At 44.9% G+C, this 24951-nt stretch overlaps 1 protein-coding gene across 3 annotated transcripts in view; it reads right to left on the bottom strand.

Annotated features, from left to right (window-relative positions):
• PIGQ (phosphatidylinositol glycan anchor biosynthesis class Q) overlaps positions 1–24951 on the bottom strand; it is a 196970-nt gene that overhangs the window by 70216 nt on the left and 101803 nt on the right. For all 3 annotated transcript variants that reach the window (XM_078663064.1, XM_078663062.1, XM_078663063.1), the window contains exon 2: positions 22511–23221. In XM_078663064.1, coding sequence (XP_078519190.1) covers positions 22511–23193 — 683 coding nt within the window. In that variant the 5' untranslated portion in view covers positions 23194–23221. The remainder of the gene's footprint in view (positions 1–22510; positions 23222–24951) is intronic.

The raw sequence follows: 24951 nt of genomic DNA, 5'->3' as shown, positions 1-24951 counted from the left end.
TTGGTCTGCCCTGTTCCCATGATGCACTGGGCCAGGGTCAGACTAATTTGCATGTAGCCAGGTTCTGAGCTGGGATGGTGCAGTGAGCTAAAAAACGGTGATGGATCAAGCCCTGATCTTTTGACTGGGTAGGAGTGTTCTGCTTAATTCAGATACTCTGTCCATCACCACCCCCTTTATGAATCGTTTTGGCCACCACAAGTGTGGAAGGGTATGCTCAGATGTGAGTCCCTTGCTCACTGCACCATCAGGATTCAAGCAAGCCGGGCCGAAGACGGCTGTAATGCCAGAAACCAGTCCCCGGAAGCTTGTTTCCTTTCCAGTAAAGAATTGGCTTGGTAGTTTGGTCTGCCCTGTTCCCATGATGCACTGGGCCAGGGTCAGACTAATTTGCATGAAGCCAGGTTCTGAGCTGGGATGGTGCAGTGAGCTAAAAAACGGTGATGGATCAAGCCCTGATCTTTTGACTGGGTAGGAGTGTTCTGCTTAGTTCAGATACTCTGTCCATCACCACCCCCTTTATGAATCGTTTTGGCCACCACAAGTGTGGAAGGGTATGCTCAGATGTGAGTCCCTTGCTCACTGCACCATCAGGATTCAAGCAAGCCGGGCGGAAGACGGCTGTAATGCCTGAAACCGGTCCCCGGAAGCTTGTTTCCTTTCCAGTAAAGAATTGGCTTGGTAGTTTGGTCTGCCCTGTTCCCATGATGCACTGGGCCAGGGTCAGACTAATTTGCATGTAGCCAGGTTCTGAGCTGGGATGGTGCAGTGAGCTAAAAAACGGTGATGGATCAAGCCCTGATCTTTTGACTGGGTAGGAGTGTTCTGCTTAATTCAGATACTCTGTCCATCACCACCCCTTTATGAATCGTTTTGGCCACCACAAGTGTGGTAGGGTATGCTCAGATGTGAGTCCCTTGCTCACTGCACCATCAGGATTCAAGCAAGCCGGGCCGAAGACGGCTGTAATGCCAGAAACCGGTCCCCGGAAGCTCGTTTCCTTTCCAGTAAAGAATTGGCTTGGTAGTTTGGTCTGCCCTGTTCCCATGATGCACTGGGCCAGGGTCAGACTAATTTGCATGTAGCCAGGTTCTGAGCTGGGATGGTGCAGTGAGCTAAAAAACGGTGATGGATCAAGCCCTGATCTTTTGTTTGGGTAGGAGTGTTCTGCTTAATTCAGATACTCTGTCCATCACCACCCCCTTTATGAATCGTTTTGGCCACCACAAGTGTGGAAGGGTATGCTCAGATGTGAGTCCCTTGCTCACTGCACCATCAGGATTCAAGCAAGCCGGGCCGAAGACGGCTGTAATGCCAGAAACCGGTCCCCGGAAGCTTGTTTCCTTTCAAGTAAAGAATTGGCTTGGTAGTTTGGTCTGCCCTGTTCCCATGATGCACTGGTCCAGGGTCAGACTAATTTGCATGTAGCCAGGTTCTGAGCTGGGATGGTGCAGTGAGCTAAAAAACGGTGATGGATCAAGCCCTGATCTTTTGACTGGGTAGGAGTGTTCTGCTTAATTCAGATACTCTGTCCATCACCACCCCCTTTATGAATCGTTTTGGCCACCACAAGTGTGGAAGGGTATGCTCAGATGTGAGTCCCTTGCTCACTGCACCATCAGGATTCAAGCAAGCCGGGCCGAAGACGGCTGTAATGCCAGAAACCGGTCCCCGGAAGCTTGTTTCCTTTCCAGTGAAGAATTGGCTTGGTAGTTTGGTCTGCCCTGTTCCCATGATGCACTGGGCCAGGGTCAGACTAATTTGCATGTAGCCAGGTTCTGAGCTGGGATGGTGCAGTGAGCTAAAAAACGGTGATGGATCAAGCCCTGATCTTTTGACTGGGTAGGAGTGTTCTGCTTAATTCAGATACTCTGTCCATCACCACCCCCTTTATGAATCGTTTTGGCCACCACAAGTGTGGAAGGGTATGCTCAGATGTGAGTCCCTTGCTCACTGCACCATCAGGATTCAAGCAAGCCGGGCCGAAGACGGCTGTAATGCCAGAAACCGGTCCCCGGAAGCTTGTTTCCTTTCCAGTAAAGAATTGGCTTGGTAGTTTGGTCTGCCCTGTTCCCATGATGCACTGGGCCAGGGTCAGACTAATTTGCATGTAGCCAGGTTCTGAGCTGGGATGGATCAAGCCCTGATCTTTTGACTGGGTAGGAGTGTTCTGCTTAATTCAGATACTCTGTCCATCACCACCCCCTTTATGAATCGTTTTGGCCACCACAAGTGTGGAAGGGTATGCTCAGATGTGAGTCCCTTGCTCACTGCACCATCAGGATTCAAGCAAGCCGGGCCGAAGACGGCTGTAATGCCAGAAACCGGTCCCCGGAAGCTTGTTTCCTTTCCAGTAAAGAATTGGCTTGGTAGTTTGGTCTGCCCTGTTCCCATGATGCACTGGGCCAGGGTCAGACTAATTTGCATGTAGCCAGGTTCCGAGCTGGGATGGTGCAGTGAGCTAAAAAACGGTGATGGATCAAGCCCTGATCTTTTGACTGGGTAGGAGTGTTCTGCTTAATTCAGATACTCTGTCCATCACCACCCCCGTATATGATTCGTTTTGGCCACCACAAGTGTGGAAGGGTATGCTAAGATGTGAGTCCCTTGCTCACTGCACCATCAGGATTCAAGCAAGCCGGGCCGAAGACGGCTGTAATGCCAGAAACCGGTCCCCGGAAGCTTGTTTCCTTTCCAGTAAAGAATTGGCTTGGTAGTTTGGTCTGCCCTGTTCCCATGATGCACTGGGCCAGGGTCAGACTAATTTGCATGTAGCTAGGTTCTGAGCTGGGATGGTGCAGTGAGCTAAAAAACGGTGATGGATCAAGCCCTGATCTTTTGACTGGGTAGGAGTGTTCTGCTTAATTCAGATACTCTGTCCATCACCACCCCCTTTATGAATCGTTTTGGCCACCACAAGTGTGGAAGGGTATGCTCAGATGTGAGTCCCTTGCTCACTGCACCATCAGGATTCAAGCAAGCCGGGCCGAAGACGGCTGTAATGCCAGAAACCCGTCCCCGGAAGCTGGTTTCCTTTCCAGTAAAGAATTGGCTTGGTAGTTTGGTCTGCCCTGTTCCCATGATGCACTGGGCCAGGGTCAGACTAATTTGCATGTAGCCAGGTTCTGAGCTGGGATGGTGCAGTGAGCTAAAAAACGGTGATGGATCAAGCCCTGATCTTTTGACTGGGTAGGAGTGTTCTGCTTAATTCAGATACTCTGTCCATCACCACCCCCTTTATGAATCGTTTTGGCCACCACAAGTGTGGAAGGGTATGCTCAGATGTGAGTCCCTTGCTCACTGCACCATCAGGATTCAAGCAAGCCGGGCCGAAGACGGCTGTAATGCCAGAAACCGGTCCCCGGAAGCTTGTTTCCTTTCCAGTAAAGAATTGGCTTGGTAGTTTGGTCTGCCCTGTTCCCATGATGCACTGGGCCAGGGTCAGACTAATTTGCATGTAGCCAGGTTCTGAGCTGGGATGGTGCAGTGAGCTAAAAACGGTGATGGATCAAGCCCTGATCTTTTGACTGGGTAGGAGTGTTCTGCTTAATTCAGATACTCTGTCCATCACCACCCCCTTTATGAATCGTATGGTAATGTGAAGCATTACAAGTAAATGGAATGTTAATGTATATTTGTGTGGAAGCAAAAATCGCTGGACACATCCTTGATGTAAATTTGCAAATATAGAACTAGTTACAGTTCTAATAATTACTCCAGTCACATGGTTAGACCACCATTTGGTCGCTTACCAACATAAAACATCATAAATCAACACACCCAAGACCACCTCACATGCATACATCGATTGACTGGAACAAATTCAATTTTGAAAACTTAGAAACACAACACAGATCTAGACACAAATTCAGTTAAAAAACTTTGAGTGGCTACAGTAAGTTTTTGGTATCCTAATACCACTAAGAACAAAACAGGACAAAAGAAAACAAGAAAAAGATCGAAGAACAAATTAGAAAGTTGCAATGCACCTGGCTCAAAACAAACAGCAATCAAAACAAACTTCATCTTTGTAAACTTAACAGAATATAGAAGTCAATAATTAAAAACGCTAAAAAAAGGTACTATTCATACAGAATACAAAATGTTAAATTAGCAAATAAAGAATTTTATCAAATTCTTGACTAATTTCGCAAACCTAAATGAACAGAAGGAACTCATCTTACTACTCAAGAATACACAAACTGGCAAATCATTACACAACCAAAGCAGGCACGTTGTAGGTCTGTTTAAAACAAAAGAAAACCACCAGCACCAATCCATTTCTCAAAATCCCCTCCACTAGTACGCCAACCCAGCCTCTGCAGATCTTCAAACAAATATCACGTAGTGAATTTATGGATCTGGTGAAAGCAAGCAAGCCAACCAACTTGCCCTTCTAATCCTTGCCCACCACAAATCTTAAGGAACATCCTTTTAACTACCTCTGCTGCCACACCAGTAACAAGAATCATCAATAATTCTTTAACTACCGGAATCTTTCCTGAAGACTTAAAAATGGCAATGATACCCTCATGACCCCAACAACCAGAAACCAATTACAAAAGGACCTTTCCTGGGCAAACTGAAAGAAAGAGGAGCATTTGTCCAGATGTCACAATTTATTGAAGATAACTCCATACTTTCAGCCTACCAAACAGGATTCCGCCCAGGAATAGGCGCAGAATCTGTCCTCATCGCAATCTGGGATGGCCGTAAAAAACAGAGTAGATCGGAAGGGGGTTGTTGCACTACTTCTCTTGGACCTCTAAGTTGCTTTCGACACAGTTGACAAGGACACTCTAATACAAAGACTCTATGAAGTTGGTTTAGAGGGGAAGGCTCTCAATTGAATCACATCCAACCTTCAAAGCAGAACAGATGTCATCCATTCTCCCCCTTTCTCAGCTAAACCGTACTTCACAAAAGCAGGGATCCCTCAAGGTTCTCTTATCTCACGTTTGCTTCTCATCATCTACATGAAGTAATTACCGGCAATGATCTATACGTTTCAGCTCACATGCTATAACTTCGCAGATGACACACAAATACTCCTTACGGTGGAAAGCCCCATAAACACTGGAAACTCACAATCTTCAGTTGCCTAAGAACCACTGATCAGTTGATGACATGGAGCCATCTCAAATTGAATGCTTCCAAAACTGAAATACTCACATGTGTCACTTGGAAAATTGTGACCCACTCAGAGCCTGGCCTGATGATCTGGGCCTACCTCTTAAAGTATTCATCGATGTAAGAATCCTTAGCATTACCATGGAATGCAAGTTTGCAAGGAATGCATAAGGGGTCATATTAGCAAGATCAAGCTTCATTACCAAGAAACTCTGCAACACATCTTCCCCCACCTGGGAATCCCACACAAGGTCCAGGCTCTTCCTCCTGGACTGTCTAAACCTGAATATGCCAAAGGCCTCTACCACTGTTCATCGTTATCAACTATGAAAAGACTACAACGGATTGAGAACTCTGCTGCCAGGCTACTCCTACATGTAAAGCCACAAGTCCACATCTCATCTGCCTTAAGGGCCCTACATTGGTTACCGGTTGCCAAACGATCCACACTCAAGCTGCTTTGTATCACCCACAAAGCAGAACAAGGACAGGACCATTTTTCATCAGGAATAAAGTCGCCAAATACACTCAACAAAGAAACTGCTACTCAAGATTGCCACCTCGCCTCAAAACCCCCACTATACAAGACAAGCATTTACAATGCAATAGGTCTTGCGTATACGCGAGTTGGAGCTATTGGCACTGTAAATGACAATGCCTCTTATTTATGTTTTGGTTTTTAAAACATAAAAAAGCATTGTCATTTACAATCCCAACAGCTTAAACTTTTGTAAATGTGAGACCTATTGCATTGCAAATGCTTGTTTTAAGGAGGCAAAAAAAAGAGAAATCGAGCACCATGTCCCTAAAGTGGACACCGCGCTCTGCATACAATTTAGAACGCATAGCGCTGTATAAGAAAATCTGCCGCCATTGTCCCCATCACTTTCAATAAACAAAATTGGGCTCACCCACTTATAATGCAGACTGTGTAACAAGCCAAGTAAAAGGTCCAATCCTTATGGGCGGTAACAAATGGAGACAAGGCAGGACTTACAAGCCTATTTTCGAATCAGAAGCCAGCATTTAGGAAGGACTTTGACACAAGCCAATGACAAATATGGGCGGAGAGTGGACAGGGTTTCCACTGCATACCCTAATACAGCATGCCTCGCAGAGCAAGCAGTGCATGCGCGCTGCCGATAGGCTCGACCTAAAAAAAGAATATAAAAAAATATATAGGTGGTACATCTTTCTCTGTTCAAGGAGCCCAACTATGGAATTCATTAACCCCAATCATAAGATCCAGGGATAACTATCTTACCTTCAGAAGACTAATCAAGAGTTGTCTCTTTCCTACATAACCACCATACTCAAACTTAATGTACTGAATATCTTTGCGTTTGTAAACATTTATAATTTGATTATATCTAGATAGGTGTACAAACATGTATAATAACTTTTTTTAAAATATAGATATTCTTTAGGTCTGCTTAATAAACGTATATATTATTTATAGTTAAATATATATATTATGTTATGCTTAATATCTTATACGTCACTGCATAATTTTCATACAAGTTATTTGATGTTTATGGGTCCATGTTTTATTTATCACAATATGTAAATATTATTACTTTTTTGTCTACAAAGTACTTCACTACTGAAATAATGAGGAAAAGATCGAATAAAAAATAATTTAAAAAACGTATTTAAAAAAATTAGCTTAGTACAGCAACACATGAAAATCTGAGTTTGTACAACACAACTTTAAATCTCAATATATTATCTTCCTTACGCATATATATCCTTCCTATGTACTTATGTATCAATATATGTATTACTTTACTCCTACTGTAGAAGAAAAAGAAGAAAAAAATACGTATATACCCTTGTATATGTAGTTATGTATCTGTATATGTATTACTTTACTCCTACTGTAGGAAAAACATGACACTGTTGACTCTCTCCAATGCACAACTATACCTCTCTCAATAGATCATTTACCTCCACTCTATGACTTGTCCCATACCTCGTTTTACTACTATGATCTCCATAATAAAACCTGTTACTCTTCCCCCCCCAAATCTCTCCTTGATTCACCTGAAACCTCATTTTACTACTATGATCTCCCAAGCAACCCTTTCTAAATTCTTCCCTCATGTGTCCCTCCTTTGACTCACCCGAAACGTCATTTTACTACCATGATTTCCACAATCCCTTTCCAGAGACTAATCCCTCCTCAATTTCTCCTTTTACTCATCCCAAGCCTCACCTTACTACTATGATCTACCAAATAACTTCAAGAATAATTTCTTGACTCTTCCCTCTTCAATCCCTCCATTATCCTATTCAATTCTACTAACAGATTTGCATGTCCACTGCTCAAGTAAAGACATATTTCCTATGCTAATCCATCACTAATCCTTTTTTGGGCTCTGGAGTATCATGCTGATCACCCAAAAGCACTTTGATGCCTCGTATGGGGTTGTAAGCGCTATATAAACACATTACAATAAATTACCTAGTTATCGAAGACACTTTAATAGTATTCCAATGTCCTGTGTGTGCCTCTTAAAGTAGATGATAAGGAAGCTGAATAAACAAAATGGAAACAGCATCTAGAGGTCAAGCAAGCCCTTTTTTTGTGGAAGCACACAGATTCCGCCCAATCTAAACAAGTAATTCTGGCTTCCAACGTGTAGACGGAGCCAAAGCCGTGATGCTCACATAATTGTTCGGTGACAGTTGTGCTGTCAAACCAGAATATATCGATGTTTCAGAAGATTGAGGGATTAGAAGGGTCTTGTGTGATTACATGGGAACATCTTCTTCCAGCTGGCACAATAGAGCTGGTGCTGCAGCATAGCAGTATGTGTGGCTGCACTTACAAGACATAAATTATAGAAACAGAAGACCTACATTTTTAGATGCTGTGTTTTATAGTATAAATGGTAACTGGTATTTGTGTTTAATATGATTAGTAGTAAATAATTCAAATGCAACTGTGACGCGCCGGTCTTCGCATATCAGGGCCAGGCTCATGGAGAGGACCCAACAAGCCAATGTGGTTTTTTTGTGTGTCATGGCTTGGGGCCATGGAGCTTGTCACACTAGGGTTTCCTCCATTTCTAGCGCCACAGAATGTATCTTATTTTAGACCCAAGTCATTTGGTGTGTAGGTCAGCAGTGCGGGAGAAATTATAAAATTAAGTACAGGAGTTCAGCATTAGGTTTAAGCAGATACTCTTTGGAGGTGCCAGGCTCCGAGATTTTTCCCAAAGAGCATTACATTGTGAATATCTGCGAGTCAAGAGTCCGCAAGTTAAAGAGTAAAGCCTCTCAAACTGCAAACCACTGGCTGTTCAAGGGTGGGGTTTAGAAAGGCAGAGGTGAAAAAGTGGGTAATTGCACCAAATGTTCAGAGGTGAGATGATCCAAGAGATTGTGTTAAGTGTTGAAAAACAGTAACAACATTTTTTAGAATACATATTTCTTTAACTGAGTTCCGGTGAAGGCTTTAACACTGGGCCCATACAATAGTACTGCAGCTCTGACGTTTGGGAGTGAAAATATGCCAGTTAATGGCACTTATGTCAGTGTTTGAATGGAATGCTTTCTAAAATGCTTAATGCAGATCAGATGCTTCCGGAGTAAATTTGTTAGTTGATTTGCGGAACAAATCTAGGTAGGTAGTTTAACACAAACCAGAGACCTTTTACTTTAAGAGCAGAAGTTTATAGCTCAGAATGGCAGGGCTCTTGCTAATGAATGGAAATGAATAGAGGTTTGAGGCACCTTGCGGAATCAAATTCCTTCTTTTGGACGATCAGGGACAGTATGTCTTCATTCAACCCACAGTGACATCCCCTACCAGGTCCACATTTAACTGGTATCAACATGTCTGTGGCAACTCACTTTGGATACCAGTACCTCTGCAAGTAGGTGTACATGGTGGTTAACAATGCCTGGCATAAAACAGATCCTTATGGGATGGAACAGCATATTACGGCCCAGAAAAGCTTCCCAATGTCACTTGAATGGAGTGTTAGGAAGGTGAAGTTTAGGCCAACATATTAAGAAACCAAACACACCAGCAACAGGGTGTACAGTTTAAAGAGGATCTGTGGATTCAAGGTTTTGGACAGTGCCAACAAGTCAGGAAGGACAGTCAGGGTCCATCCTTTATAGTCTTTGGGCGGTGTTACTACTAACAACTGCAAGCATAGATCTTTTTGTTCTATGGAAGAGGCCAGACTGAAAGAGGTCTAATATTGGATTTGTTGCGAAGGCACACTGACGTACTGGTATATCAATGCACACCAATACAGTTGCTAGCAAGATGAGTGTTACAGCTGAGTAAATGTTTTAGGCAATAGGATAGAAAGTGGGCTTTTCATTCTTGTCAAATCCATGCTTGCATGAGTGAGTTAGGTGTCAGGTCGTATACAATGCTTTTTTTACAGAGTGAAGGGATGATTAGACTTAGGATTTTGCTGTAATTCCCAGATTGTGTTCAGTGGGCTGCAGCCAAGGCGGGAGCCTAGGGGGTGGGTCTTTATTATTTTGACAACACAGGAGGAGATGCATTTGAAGAATGGTGCTGGAAAAGCAGGTAATATTACTGAACGGGGTAATAGACAGCGGGAAAATATTTTGGCTTTTTCTAAATACAAGCATGTGGTTTTCCCTGGAAGCAAAGATATGGAGGTAGCAAAGCAGGAATTACTCATTTTCACACTTCACATAGATGATATGACGCTGTATCAATTATAGTGAAAATAAAGGAGGGTTTCGCCAAGTTAATGCTATTTGAGCAGAGCTTTAGAAACGTTGGACTTCCTCAGTTTTTGTTCTTCTCTGGTTTCTTGAGAATAGGTGGTCGACTACACCCAGTTTTAGGTAGCACTGAATGGAGGATCGAGAGTAATAATAAAAGCTGGGGGTGTTGAAGAAAGAAGGGAGAGCAATGACAGGACAGATTTAGATCTGAGTGAAGAAAGATCAAGGGTTTGCTTTTGGCATTATAAATCTGCATTGAGATGGGGATAGTTTGAGGTGTTGGGATAAGCTAAACCTTTATCGAATAGTCATTATACAGTATATATTTAGGTGTACAGAAGGGAAACTTTGTGGTTTGGGAAGAGATCAAAGATGTGCCTGGCTCATTTGGAGGAAATTCTACCTCAAAACAAAAAGCAGCCGCTTGAATGACTTGGAAAGATAGGGGTTTATATTTGCCTTCGCCAAAGGTGAAGAATAAGCCTGGACAGGTGAAGAGAATCACACTACCAGAGAAGTGGAGGCTAACCTTCAGCAGGTGCTGCTGGGTTCTTGAGCGGTCTCTAGCAGTTCTACTGATAGCATATGGTTTTCGTTCCCAGTGGAGCACTGTTGCCACCTCTGGGCAGCTTAAGAGACTTATGTGCAAGATTGGAAACACTCAACAGTATAGGCAATCATAGCAAGCACTTTCTTGGGGAAATATTCATTTTCCTATTTAAAAACAAATTACACATAGGTTTCCTTGTGCCACAACATGTTTTCGCGTGTAACACTAGTGAGCTGTATTTGAATTAGGGCATCATTTAGGGTTTAGTGGAGATGCAGAATAGCAGGAAACCTGCCCTTCTCCCAATGTATCAAACAAAACGTTCCCTAACCCTACTTAAAGCTGGGGGAACATCTAGGTTTCCAACGGTAGTGCCTGAGATGGCTTTGCTGTTAAAAACATTTACCCGCCAGCCCATCTGCCACGAGACTGCTGGGGTCACAGCATTGGAAGTCCTGCTCTAACTTTTAACGCTGATTTTTGCTGCCCTGGCCCGCCAAGCACTGGGTGGTGGAACTACGCAGGAAAAGAAGCAACATTTCCTTTTTTCATTGGGAGAATACTCTATTTCTCAGGAACATTTCTTTTTCGTTCTGCAAAAAAAAATTGATCGTCCTTTTATTTTTTTTATTCAACCCGGTGTTGATTGATTCCCTTGGAATAGGTGTGTAGTGCGGACTCCTGGGTTACCCTGTTTGCTTGTTTATTACAGCTTTGGCTACAGCTCGATTGCGGCTTTAACAGATTTATCTGGAATACACATTTATTTTCACACATAACAGTCCCGACCAGAAGTATAATGTGTTTGCCCAAGATCATTCAATTGGTTACAAAAGGTAATTTGACCTCTCTTCCTAGACAAATTGTGTAAACCTGGGTGTATTACTTCATACTCATGTTCTTAGGTCTCGCCTGCGACAGCGCATGCACTGTCATTTGCACGAGAGCCTTGAAGCCCGCACATTGCTGAACATTTGTTGGCTTTATTGTTACTCCTATTTACTGCCTTCTAATTGCCCAGCGGATACTGGCATCGCTTTCCTGTTCTTTCGGTTGGAGCATGGACCAAGTATTGATTGCTTCAGTTTGTTTGCTGTCCTTCCGCTGATCGTGCTGTGATTGAGGTACAACTTTTATTTTTTCTTCTTTCCTGTCACCCTTGGTGAACCCTCTTGCCATTTGTAGCTATGTGTTACTGTGCCACACAGATTTAAAATAACCCTTTTCTCCGTTGAAGAGAATGTTTATTGTGATGCTATGAGCTACTTCTAAATGTATTTTCACATGGACATGGGCAGAATTTCTTTATCTGATAAGAGTTTTTGCTAAATGTCTTATTAACAGATATGTTCAGAATCACAGTAGTGTCGAGTTCTAACAAGAATTGACAAATCCAATAGTCCTCGCATTTGAGACTATTGCTTTGGTATTGCCTTTTGTTCATGCTGGTCAGCATGAGTATTTCAGACTTTGGCAATGGTTTGTAGCTATGATGTATAGTAGCGTCACCGCTATGCAGCATAGCTAAAAATAATAATAATGAAAAAAGACGATGCTGAATCCAGCTCTAATTTGCATATGGCTGGATCTAAACTGGGGTGGCATTGTGAGCAAAAGAACAATGGATTTAACCCAGATCTCTTGACTTGGGGTGAATGTTTCATTTGCTCTTATTATTATTATTATTATTATTATTACCGAGTTTTAATATAGCGCCTGGTTACCAGTAGGCATCCCCGCGCTCATCCAGAACAGGACATCACCACACTAAGCACAAGGATTAGGCAGGAAACAGAAAAGTTTTAAAAAGTTTACGAAACCGTAAAAAGCTCGCTTCCGAGCGCAAGTACAGAGGGAGGGAGTTCCACAGGGTGGCCACATTTATAGAAAATCTTCTGCCACCGGTTCTTGCCTTCCTCACCCTCATAACCTGCAGCAGATGTTGATGGTCAGAACGGAGGGAGCGGGAGGCCTTATAGGATTGGACCATATCCCCAAGGATAGGTGGACCTTTCCCCTGTAGAATTTTGTGGGCTACGCACAGTGCCTTGAATTTCACCCTCTCTCTGACGGGGAGCCAATGTAGCGCCCTCAGGGCAGGGCGAGCCGACTGACGCCTAGGAAGATCCGTCAGGAGCCTGGCGGCCGCGTTCTGCACTTGCTGCAGTTTATTTAGGGTGGATTCTGGAGCGCCCAGAAACAGGACATTACTAAAGTCCAGCCGCGAGATGATAAGCCCCTGAATGAGTAACTTCCTAGAGGCCGCTGGAAGGAGAGGTAGAATCTTCCGGGCAGATCTGAGCAGGCCAAAACACACGCCTGAGATCTTTTTAACGTGTGTTTTAAAGGAAAGGTCCTGCTCGAGCCACACCCCCAGGCTCTTGATCTCCTGCTTGGGGGTGGGTACAGGTCCCAGGCAACTGGGCCAGCTGCTAGGAGATAGAGATGGAGGGGAATTCCCCAGCAGCATCAGCTCCGGCTTGGAGCCGTTGAGCTTGAGAGCTGAGCTACACATCCACGTGAAGATCTTATCCAGGCACATGTGCAGCCGGTTGGGATGGTGAGCCAACTGGGGAAGACCTACCACCAGCTGGGTATCGTCAGCATAGCTGATGATCTTGATACCCAGAGGCAGTACCACACTCTCCAGAGGGGCCATATAAATGTTAACTAGGGTAGGGCTCAACGATGAGCCCTGTGGCACACCACACTGGAGAGGTACTGAGGATGATTTCTCGTGGCCTTCCCACACCTCAAATGTCCGGCCTTCCAAAAAGGAAGCGGACCACTTGAGGGCCATCCCGGAGACCCCCACCCCTGACAGCCGTTGGAGAAGCACCTGATGGTCTACGGTGTCAAAGGTAGCACTGAGGTCCAGGAGGATCACTGCCACCGATCCCCCCGAATCCAAAATGCTCCTTGCATTCTCCACGACTGCCAACAGGGCAGTGTCGGTCCCCTGACCGGGGCGGAAACCAGTTTGGGAATTGCCCAGGAGGGAGTTGGACTCTAGGAAGCCCGATAGACGACTATTCACCAGCTTCTCCGCCACCTTACTAAGGCCGGGAAGCAGGGAAATAGGCCTAAAGTTGGCAAGGTCGGCTGGGTCCAGGTTAGGCTTCTTCAGAAGAGCCTTCACAACCGCTCCTTTCCAGCTAGGGGGTACCACTCCTTGGGTAAGGGACAGATTTATAAGGTCCGTCACTGGCCCACCGATGGTAGGGGCTACCTGCTTCAAATACTTCATGGGTGCAGGGTCTTTCGGAGAACCACTTTTCATGGTTGTCAAAACTGTAAGGACTTCTTCCACAGTGACAGAACCAAGAGAGACCAGCTCTGCAGGTCGCGCCCTGGGCTGAGGCCATAGGCTACCATCCGAGGAAACGTCCTCGGTTAGCCGGGGAAGAGAGGCAAGGATGTTAATTTTGGTTTTAAAAGAAGGAGGCCAGTTCTGAGCATTTCTCACGTGGGTCCTCGTGAATGATCTGAGGTTCGGGGGTTTTCAGGAGTTCTTTAATGACCCTAAAGGATTCCTTCGAGGAGTTGGCCGCAGAGCCAATTCTCTCCGCAAAGAATCCAGATTTAGCTACCCGAATGGCAGATTTGTGGGTACTAAGAGCCGCCCGATATTCTCTCTGGCTCGTTTCGCTCCAATCTTTCCTCCAGGACCGCTCCAGCCTCTTGCAGCCCTTCCTCAATGTTCTCAGCTCGGATGTATACCAGGGCGCAGATCCAACTCTCTTACCCCTAGTAAGTCGTTTTTTTTTGGGGAGGAGAGCATCCAGCGAGTTGGTGAGCCAGATGTTAAGGTTCTCGTCCGCAACTAGCGGGTTGGACCCAGGGGGAGGTCGTGACGCCTCCAGATGTACCGCCCATGTATCCACCGGGAGCCTAGACCAGGCTCTATCCATGGTGTAAACCCTAGGGGCCAGCGCAGCTGAGATATCGAACTGCCACTGGGCAGGCACCATAAAATGGTCTGTCCAAGGCAGAGCCAGCGGTGGAAGTGCTCTAAGGCCAAACGAGTTAGAAAATATAGGGTCCAACAAGTGGCCTTTCCCATGTGTGGCACCCGAATTAGCCAGGTTGATCCCAAAAGCTTTGAGATCACCTAGCAGATCTACTCCCAGGGAATTGAGAGGATCGTCAAGGTGGATGTTAAAATCCCCTAAGGTGACAAAGTTACCCGTTGAGGAGGCAAGAAGGGCGGTTGTTTCTAGGAAAGAGTTGAGAAAATTTCCTAAGGTTCCCGGTGGGCGATAAATAAGCAAACCCGCCATAGATGCCGTAGGAGATAAGCGGAGAGAGAACTGATAGCTCTCACAATCGCTCACCCCTCCCTCCTGAACCTTACAGACTAGCGAGTCCCTATAGAGAATAGCAACTCCTCCTCCCCTCCCCACGGGCCTGTCCTGGTGAGAAATGAGAAAGCCAGGAGGGAGTGCTCTGACCATATCGGGGCCCGAGCTGGAGGAAATCCAGGTCTCCGTTAGGAATAACACATCCAGCTCGTGGTCCAGGATGAGGGAATTGATCTCAGTGGCGTGTCTTGGTAGGGACCGACAGTTCAGCAACGCCATGGAGAGCACTGACTTAGCAGAAGCCGTATTCTGACCCACACTGCAAGCCCTACACGGCATGAACGGGGGTGATCCTTCCAGGGCGAATTTGCAGGTAGTAGAGTGGAAAGTCCGCCAGGACATGAGTTCTTCCTTCCCATACCTGATACGAGTGCAAGAAGGCTCCGATGGTTCAGGCATTAGGACCAGCCCTGAGCCCGTCTGGGCCCGGACGGGCAGACGGGCTGAACTCTGGCGTAACTCCGGCGTCAGTCAGGCGTCCCCGCTGCGCGTTACCGCTGCGCGCCGGCATGGCTGCTTTTATGTTCACCTGTGTGAAATGGAGAGCGGACTACAGCGCGCGATCTATGCCCCTCACCCAAGATGGCCGCCGACAGGACAAGGGCCGAGGACCCGCCAAATGCGGTGGATTTAACTATTAGAATGCAGGTATGATGACAGCAGTGGATGTCTGCGTGGCCAGGCTTTGTTAAAAGCAGGGGAAAGTGCCCAAGACAAAATATCAAATTATAAAGCAAAACGGGAAGAATTAAAAATCACAGGCTCAAAATCGCCAGTGACCGCTGCAAAATACGAGCGCTTCTGTAAGTAACGCGCTGAGGCTGGAAAGACCGAACCAGTCAATTTGTCTGCTTTTATGCTCACCTGTGTGAAATGGAGAGCGGACTACAGCGCGCGATCTATGCCCCTCACCCAAGATGGCCGCCGACAGGACAAGGGCCGAGGACCCGCCAAATGCGGTGGATTTAACTATTAGAATGCAGGTATGATGACAGCAGTGGATGTCTGCGTGGCCAGGCTTTGTTAAAAGCAGGGGAAAGTGCCCAAGACAAAATATCAAATTATAAAGCAAAACGGGAAGAATTAAAAATCACAGGCATTTCGTCCATCATCTGTGTGCCTTTTGCTGCCTCTCCCACCCCCCATTCCCACGGGTATGCACCAACATGGGTCCCGTGCTCACTGTGACACTGGATTTAAGCTAGCCTGGCTGATGAGGCGGTGAAGCCCCAAAACCGGTCCCAGGATGCTTGTTTCCAGTCCGGAGAGGACCTGGCTTGGCAGTTCGGGTTTGACTGTTCCCATGAGGCACAGGGTCAAGGCTGATTTGCATATTTACTAACTTTATTGCACAGACACTGAATAAAATTGAACTCAAACTCAATTTTCTGGCCACAGAAATAACCCTTCTTAGAAGGGATCTCTCTAACCTTAACTCCTGGGCACCCCCCTGCATCTCTGGTACTTCTCCAACAAGTTCTCTCAACACGTCGGGTGGCCGACCATCCCCCTTTGCAGACGGGCTCACAGGCATTACCGTGCGGTTTGCACTTTCTCTACTGCTGACCTTAACGCCCTTAGCAAATCCTATCTCCCCAAGTCCCAGGCAACTGATCATCTCCCTTACTCAAACATACCAGTCATAGTGGGCGTCAACCGAATCCCTTCAACTCTCAACTCACCGAGACCTCTGGCGCAACTCGCCGCCATCCACAAATGCAAACCACCTCAGTATAACCCTAATCCTCTTTCTTGCATGCTTGTTAACTGCAGATCTGCAGCACTTCATGCAATTGAGATTTCTGAAACCATCCTCAGCGAGGCTATTAACATTTCTCTCACTGAAACCTGGCACAATGACCAGTCGATGGCCATCCTTGACCTACTCACTCCTCCTGGCTACTCCATCATTAGACAGGATAGACCTGACAGAACAGGTGGCGGCCTAGCCATAATCCACAAAACTGAGTTACAACTCTCCCGCTTGAAGAAAACTGAATACTTGACCATTGAATACCTTGGCGTTGAACTCATTATCAATGCCTCTCCTCCCCTCAGACTGCATAATATCTAGCTCCCTTCGGGTGAGCTACCTCCCTTTGCTGACGAATTATCCAACCTTCTTACTCATTTCTCCATTTCCGCCTCGAAGAACCGGTTTTTAGGAGATTTCAACATTCACCGGAATAATGCAGATGATCCCACTTTAAAGCGCCCCGTTAACCTTCTTGAGATGAATGACATAAAACAACTCTGCAACAAACCTACCCATATCAAAGGGGCCACCCTTGACACAATCATCACTTGCTCAGATCTGGTCTCCCTTACAGACATCGTCCCCATTGACTGGTCAGACCACCATTTCATTGTGTTCAACATTTTAACCAGTGTCTTTTATCCCCCTGCAGTAAATAACAAACACATGACGTTGACCAGAAATCTCAAACAAGTCTCCCCTATTGAACTCGAGTCCAAAATTCAAGCTCAACTGCAACTTCTCCCACACTCCCAAAACGCTAATGAGCTTACTGAACATTTCAAGAAGGCTATTTCTGATGTCCTTGACCAAGTCGCACCACTTAAACTAAAACCACAAAGAGCAACCCAGTCTAAAGCTTGGTTCAATCCTTAACTCCATAATGAAAGAAGACAACTTAGACTAACAGAAAGAACATGGAGACAACGCCCCATGCCTTCTCATTTAGCCCTCCTCAGATCCACTAGATCAACATACAAGAAAAACACTTTCATGGAAAAAGCATACTTCTTTCGATCCCAATTGGATCGAGTTAAAAATAGGCCCAGAGAACTCTTTAACATTGTCAAAAAATAAAGTTCATCTGCCCCTCGTGAACTTACGGTCTCTAATAAAAAATGTGAGGAAATTGCCAACTTCTTCACTGAAAAAATTGCTAAAATTGACCAAACCTTCCTGCAAATATTGGCCTTGCCCAGCCACCAAATTTCTCTTGACATCCACCCTTTCTCTACATCTTCTCATCTTCCTAATCCGTTCCTTCAACAATCTACCCCTACCGGTTCTGGAGATATCCTTTCCAACACACAACTGAAAAATAACACCACCTGGACTAATTTCACATTACTGAGCTCGAAGTCTTTAATATCATTGAAAAATTAAAGCAGACCTCGAAAACCAAAGACCCACTCCCGACTAAGCTAGTACATAACCTTAACCATATCATTGCCCCATGTTGGACAAAAATTACACCTAATTTGCTTCCGGGTGCGTCCCCGACTCCCTTCAACTTGGGCAAATCACTCCCATTCTTGAAAACCTAAAGGCAGACCCTAATGATTTTAATAACCTCTGTCCCATCTCTAACCTCCCACTTCTAGCCAAAACCATGGAGAAATGGGTCTTACTTCAACCCAACAGCCATATAAACAAATACAACTTACTTGGCTCATAGCAATCTGGTTTCAGGGAAGGCTGTAGTACTGAAACCGCTATGTTGAACATTGCAGACGACATTCATCGTTCTCTAGAGAATGGAGAGGCGTGCCTTCTTATCCTTCTTGATCTTTCAGCAGCCTGAGAGACAGTCAATCATTTAACCTTACTGGAATCTCTTACGTCCCGCTCTGGCCTCAATGGCACTGTCCTTAACTGGTTCACTTCCTACCTCCAAAACCGAACACAACAAATAAAAATCAACTCCTGCCTCTCCAGTCCTACACCTGTCCCCCTGGATGTCCCCAGTGCTCAATTCTCTCACCCTCTCTCTTCACCTCTTCATGGAACCCATTACTATCATTCTAAAACAAGACGGGATCAATTATCACCTTTACGCTGCGACACCCAGCTCTACTACAAGATCACCTCACACAGCGATGTCCTTCATCTGAACAACACTTTGAGCAAGATTCAATCCTGGTTTTACTCCAACCACCTTAAACTGAATCCTAACAAAATGGAAATCATTCTATTCTCCCCTAAAAGCAACCGTCTCCCTTTCCAAGGCTGGATCGCTGACCTCAACACCCTCAACTGTCCGCTCACTCGCTCCAACGTGGCAAAATCCCTAGGCTTCGTCCTGGACAAAAATTTGTCACTGAAGGACCATATCAATAACGCTGCCAAAGGAGCTCTTTTCACTCTTGAACAACTCCCAAAAAAAAATCAAACCCTTTATCCCTCAAGACGACTTTAAAGAGTTTGTTCAATCTCTAGTCCTCTATAAACTTGATTACGGCAACGCTATTCTCACTGGAACATCTGAAGTCCAACTGGCCACCCTTGAAGCCGTGCTCAACATGGCTGCCAGGCTTATTAACGATTGCAACGCTCCTTCTCAGGAAATGCGCCTAGCATTTGGAATGCCCTCCCGAGGGACCTTCGCTGGAACACCTTTTACCTTGGCTTCAAAAGAGACCTAAAACGTCATCTCCTCAATAAATACTGGAGTCAATAATTCTTTCAGAACCCGTTATCTTTGGATCTCCTGTTTCGGTTTTCTTTCAGTTCACTTGTGGACTTTTTGTTTTCCCTGTGTTCTCGCTACTGTTTACTCCTACCCTTGCTCTCCTTGGTCGCTCATGTAATACGTCAGCTCTCATTATATTGCTGTAAATTTCTTTTGCCATTCTCCCAGTTTCCTTGTTAACTGGTCTTGACCATTCCTCACTTTCCCCTTCCCTCTTATCACTACGAATGTTTCCTTGTTATATTTTATTATGTGCTCTCAGGTTATACCTCCTGTATTCTATTTAACTGTATATAACCTTCGAATCCTAAGATTTTTGCTGTTCTCCTAATTCAATGGTACGATTCAATGTTCTGGTTTGCATTTTGCATGTAACAATTGTTTTTATTGATATTTGCCTTGCTCCTGCTCCTGTAAAGCGCTCCGATACCTCTGGGTCTAACCAGCACTATATACAACCTTAAATAAATAAATATGGCTGGGTCTAAACTGGGGTGGCACAGTGAGCAAATGAACAATGGATTTAATCCAGATCCCTTGACTGGGGGCGAAGATTTGATTTGCTCTGTATTCCATCCATCATCTGTGTGTCTTTTGCTTTCTCGCCCTAAGTGCGCCAGGTATGCCCATATGTGGGTCCCGGGCTCACTGTGACACTGGATTCAAGCTAGACTGGCTGATGAGGGGTGCTGCCCTGTAACTGGTCCCAGGACGCTTGTTTCCGGTCAAGAGAGGACCTGGCTTGGCAGTTCGGGCTGGACTGTTCCCATGAGGAACAGGGTCAAGACTGATTTGCTTATGGCTGGGTCTAAACTGGGGTGGCATGGTGAGCAAAAGTACAATTGATTTAATCCAGATCTCTTGATTGGGGATGAATGTCTGATTTGCTCTGCATTCTGTCCATCTTTGTGTCTTTTGAATCCAGCTCTAAAACACTTAAAACAAAGCACTTAGCCATAGCTGCATCTTAGTGCTTTATTAAATGAGTTTTAGCCACACTATAAAAGCATTTGTGCTGGTTTACAGTATGCCTTCAAAACACTTCCAAATACAACAGCTCTCATAGGTGAATGCTTGATTGCCACTAGACCAGTGCACTGCCAGGATATTTGGATCTTCTTACCCTCATTTGAGTTACTGATTATGATCTTGGATTATAAGCAATGTTTCGTTTGATCTTTTTATTTGTGAGGGTCTACATGGCAAACAAGAAAAGAATGCATTCTTTTCCATGCAGGGAGAAGACTATTTTCCAGGGACATTTATGTTTTTTAAACCATTCAGCCTTTTATTTAATGAAACTCTGTATTCTCCTATTTGACTTTTTTTGTAGGGTGTAGTTTCCAAAGCGGTTTTCCTGGACTTGCCTTTTACTTATTTGTTGCCATTGCCATGGGAACGGTATACTCTCAGGATTGTAGATTTTTCTTACCCTCCCTAGCGTTACTATGATCATGGGTTTTAAGTAACTTTTTTGCCTTTTTATTTGTGAGGGGCTACATTGCACTGCCTTACTTGTGTGTGAAGCTTCAAAGGTTTTTCATTCATCAACAAACTTCCCTCTATCTACTCTAGGTATCCATTTTTGAACTTTTTTTTTTATATACGCTTACATCAGTATACTGACTGGTTACTGATTCATAGTTCTTTAGTAGGAGTCAGAAATAATGTAGATTTAAAGGTTTCTGTACTTTGCTTGTGTGTGTGAGTGCCTGTCTCTGAGTTTATGTCTATGTGTGGGAATGATAAGTAGGTTTTTGTACTCACTGCCCCTACCCATGAAATGCTTCACCTGGTACTATGGTGGTAATTCCTGTTAAAAGGAAAGCACTGACAATGGTAGCAATCCCTAGCCACATGTTGGTCCCTGCACATAGATTTATATACAGGCAACAGGATGGCTCTGGCAAAAGTGTGCTAGTAGCTTGCATCATGCAGGTCCTGGCACAATGGCGGTAATACCGGCAAATTGCTGGCTTTGGTACAATTCCTAAAAACATGAAAGCACTGGCTCACTGTGGCACAATGTGGTAATTCTTGTCCAAAGGCTAAACCTGACAGGTGGTAGTAATCCTGCCAACAGAGATAGCTCTTGAGCCAGTTCAGTGCGGTGCCCTCTACACCAGATACGCATAGGCGGTCCAGGAGGATGCCATGCGCGATGATGTCGATGGTGGTAATGCCTGAAAAAAATGGACGCCCAAGACAAATGTTGGTAGTTCCTGGCATCTTGCTGGTGCTGGTACCATGGTGGTAATTTCTGGTGAAATGCTGGCCTGGCACAATATTAGCAATCAATGGCCACATGCTGGCTCTGAGACAATGAAGTAATCGTTGACAAAATGCTCACTGTGACACAAGGGTGGTAATTCATTGGAAAATGCTGGCCCTTGCATGTGGTGGTAATGCTGCAAGCATGCAGCCCCCGACACAATGGTAGTAATTCCTTGGAGCATGCTAGCCCTGGCACAATGGTGGTAATTGCTGAAAACATGCTGGTCATCTGTCAACATGCTGGCCCTGAGCAATGCTGGTAATCCCATGCAACATGCTTGCCCTGGGTCAATGGTAGTATTCCTCGAAAAATGCTGGACTAGCACAATGGTGATAATCCATACGAACATGCTGACAATGGCAGAATGGTGGTAATCCTGCCAACATAATGGCCGTGGCACAATTGTGGTTTTTCTCAACATATTGTGAGCAACCATGGTATGATGATGTCAATACAGAAATAAAAATCATTTTTAATACATAACATTTCAGATGGGGTCAGAAAGGAACCAGTGCACGTGAACATATGCAACAGGTAGGTTAGTGTAACTGCTTGGCTAACCTCTCTAAAGGTCTATTGGCCCAGTGTAAATGGGGGCTGGGGGTTTCTCCAAGCTAAACCTATAGTATTTGTAAATGCGTGTTCAAATTATGCATTTTTTATTAACCATTTGTTTTTCTAACTGTTGGTTTTTCGAACTTCTGTTTTCAAAAAGTTTATTTTTCTTACTTTTGATATAGAAATTAGACTCAATAGTAAATAAGAGACTGAGGCTGTGAAATGGAGGGAGTGAGGAAGCTCTAAGAAAGCTGAGAAAGGGGGAGATCTATGCAATGATAAAACTTTCTGGTATTTCGGTTACTCAACTGTATATTGCCAGTAAAGGAATTTAGGATAGGGGTATAACACTAACAGCAACATAAAGGGGCTTTAACAGGTGAATGCGAAGTAATACAGTACAGCGAATAGAAGTAGCTGTATCCTTGAAAGACCTGAGTCTTGGAGACATTTGGCAACCTTCACCTACCTGCTTTCACAAATGCCTGCCACAAGAGACAGCAGCACAGACAGAAACATGCACACAGGAACAGCAGCCCTCTTTGACAGCTCCACAATGATGCTGCCCTCCCGGCCCTCGGCCTGCCAGTGTGTTAGCTTTATTGGTCCCTCATCATACTTGTCCCTCATGAAGAGCACTTCACTCTTGGCCACTGTGTCGAAGACCGCTCGCAGCTCAGAGCTGGGGGCCGACATGGAAGACCAAGACGCGTGGTCCCCAGCAGCTAGCTGCTTTTCAGCAGGGTGAAAAAGTGACAGCATGGCCTTGCGCTGATCATAGTAAATGAGGATGGCGGAGTCTCCTTCAACATCGTTGCCCTTCAGTATGTGGCAACTCAAGAACTTAGAGTCCTTTTCCCTTCGGAGTTGCACCCACAAATCGTGGGAGAAGATGGTGCTGAGATCTCCCAAAAACTGCTGTAACTCTTCTTCTTTTTCCTCTTTGCTGTTGCTCCATGTCCCCAGGACACACAAGTCCACCTGGCTCACTTTCTGGAGGTCTGCAAGATACCTCTTTACATGGCCAGGAATGAAGGGGAAGTGCAGGACAGCCAGTACCACGGCAGAGTTCTGTTCTGGGATCCATCGGCCAATCAGAAGACCACTGTCGGCTGAAGAGCAGCATGAGGGGAAAAAGAGCTTCACTGCCATACCTGGAATCCTGAGGCAGCGCTCCGACCTGTGGAAAAATTGAAGAAAATTTACAATAAAACACTGCAATGAATAAAACATTTCCACACAATGTCGATCTCCCTCAGGTCAGGAACAGCAAAGATCAGTGTTGGTTTTGTGCTTTTGGCACATCCCCAGAGAACCTCAACCTGTTGAGAAATACACCTGCTACAGGATTATTGACAATTGAAGCAATGGCGTGGGCTCCACAATGGCTGAGCTAAGGGTTAAGGAGCCTACTCCAATCTAGGTAGGAAATTATCCATATTCAACAATATTCAATAGTACTCATAAATGTAAACAAATTGAGCAGACCCCAGGAGACCGAAGTGCTTCACACCAAAACATTATTTAATAGGCTGCTTTGCTGGCAGCAGTATATACCCGCAAAGAGGCTAATGGTAGGGCAGAGGACTGGTATAGCTCTTATAGTTAGATATAACTGATACAACTTGAATCCAATTTCCAATAAATATCCATCCCAAAATTATAAAATATCCATACGCTCCCTATACACAACCCATCCCTAAAACCCCTTACTGCTTCTATACATTACCTATCCCTGAACCCTAAAAACCTTTCTACCCCAATACATTGTACATCCTTGAACACTAAAACCCATACTACCATCCCTGAACTCTAAAACCCCTTGCTGCCCCTATACTCACCCCATACCTGAATCCTAATAACACATTACTATGCTTAAAAAATGAATCACTTAATTCATTTACATTATATTAAGTTATTCTTTGCGTATTACTTACAATTATTTAAACGTACTCAATGCTCATTCACTTTCAATTGTATTACTTATTAATAAATTGTTTTAAATCACAATTCAGGTATTAAGTTAAATTACTTTTACTTATTCTTAAAACCAGGCCACAAGTTTCCAGTTCTATGTTTTAAATTGCCATGCCAGTACATAATGTGAATTGTAGTCATTGTTTAGTTCTCTTGACTACATCTCATTGTCTCACCTGAAACAATGATTTACATATGGAAAGTCCATTGATACCGAAACGATAAAAATCCAATAAGAGGAACCGTAGATATGAATTTTTAGATTTTTAAGTAGGATTAGCAGAAAAAAGCACAAGGGTCCAATGACAGTCAATGGCCCCAGTAGAATGAGACTTAAGAGCACATTTCGTTCCAAGATTTGGCTGCCAGGTGTGAGTAGCAGCTTCCTCCACTGTTGCCTCGGCAGATTGGGGGGGGGGGGTCTGTGAGGAAGAGGGAGGCGGATCATCGGTCGGTGTGTGAAAGGTCATGCGTTTGTTGATGTATGCTGGTCCTTCGTTGTGATGGGCTTTGTATGTGTGGGTCAACATCTTGAACTGGCATCTCTTCTGGATAGTGACCAGTGTAGCTTCTTTATGTGCGGTGTAATGGGGTCAGTCTAGGAAGGTTGATGTTTAGTCTTGCCGCAGAGTTTTGTATTGTCTGTACTCTCTTCAGGAGGAGGACGACGGGTCTTACATAGAGTGTTTCTGTAATCGTGCCTGCTGGTGACGAGGGCCTGAATGGTAGTGCTTTTGGTCTTGACTGGGAGCCACCAGAAGATCTGGCATTGCATGCGTAGGATGATGGAAACAGGTGAATTAGACTGTGTTTACCTATTTCTTCATAAATAGCTTGCAGTCTAAGATGATGCCATGGTTGCAGGTGCAGGCTGTTGCGGCGGGGGATGGGCAGAGTTCAGCAGGCCACAATGTGTTGTTCCATGTCAAGGTT

This window comes from Lissotriton helveticus, chromosome 10 (assembly GCF_964261635.1).
Source record: "Lissotriton helveticus chromosome 10, aLisHel1.1, whole genome shotgun sequence".
Lineage (NCBI taxonomy): Eukaryota > Metazoa > Chordata > Amphibia > Caudata > Salamandridae > Lissotriton > Lissotriton helveticus.
The sequence above is the reverse complement of the archived record's forward strand: the minus strand, read 5'-3'. Positions and strand labels throughout refer to the sequence as shown.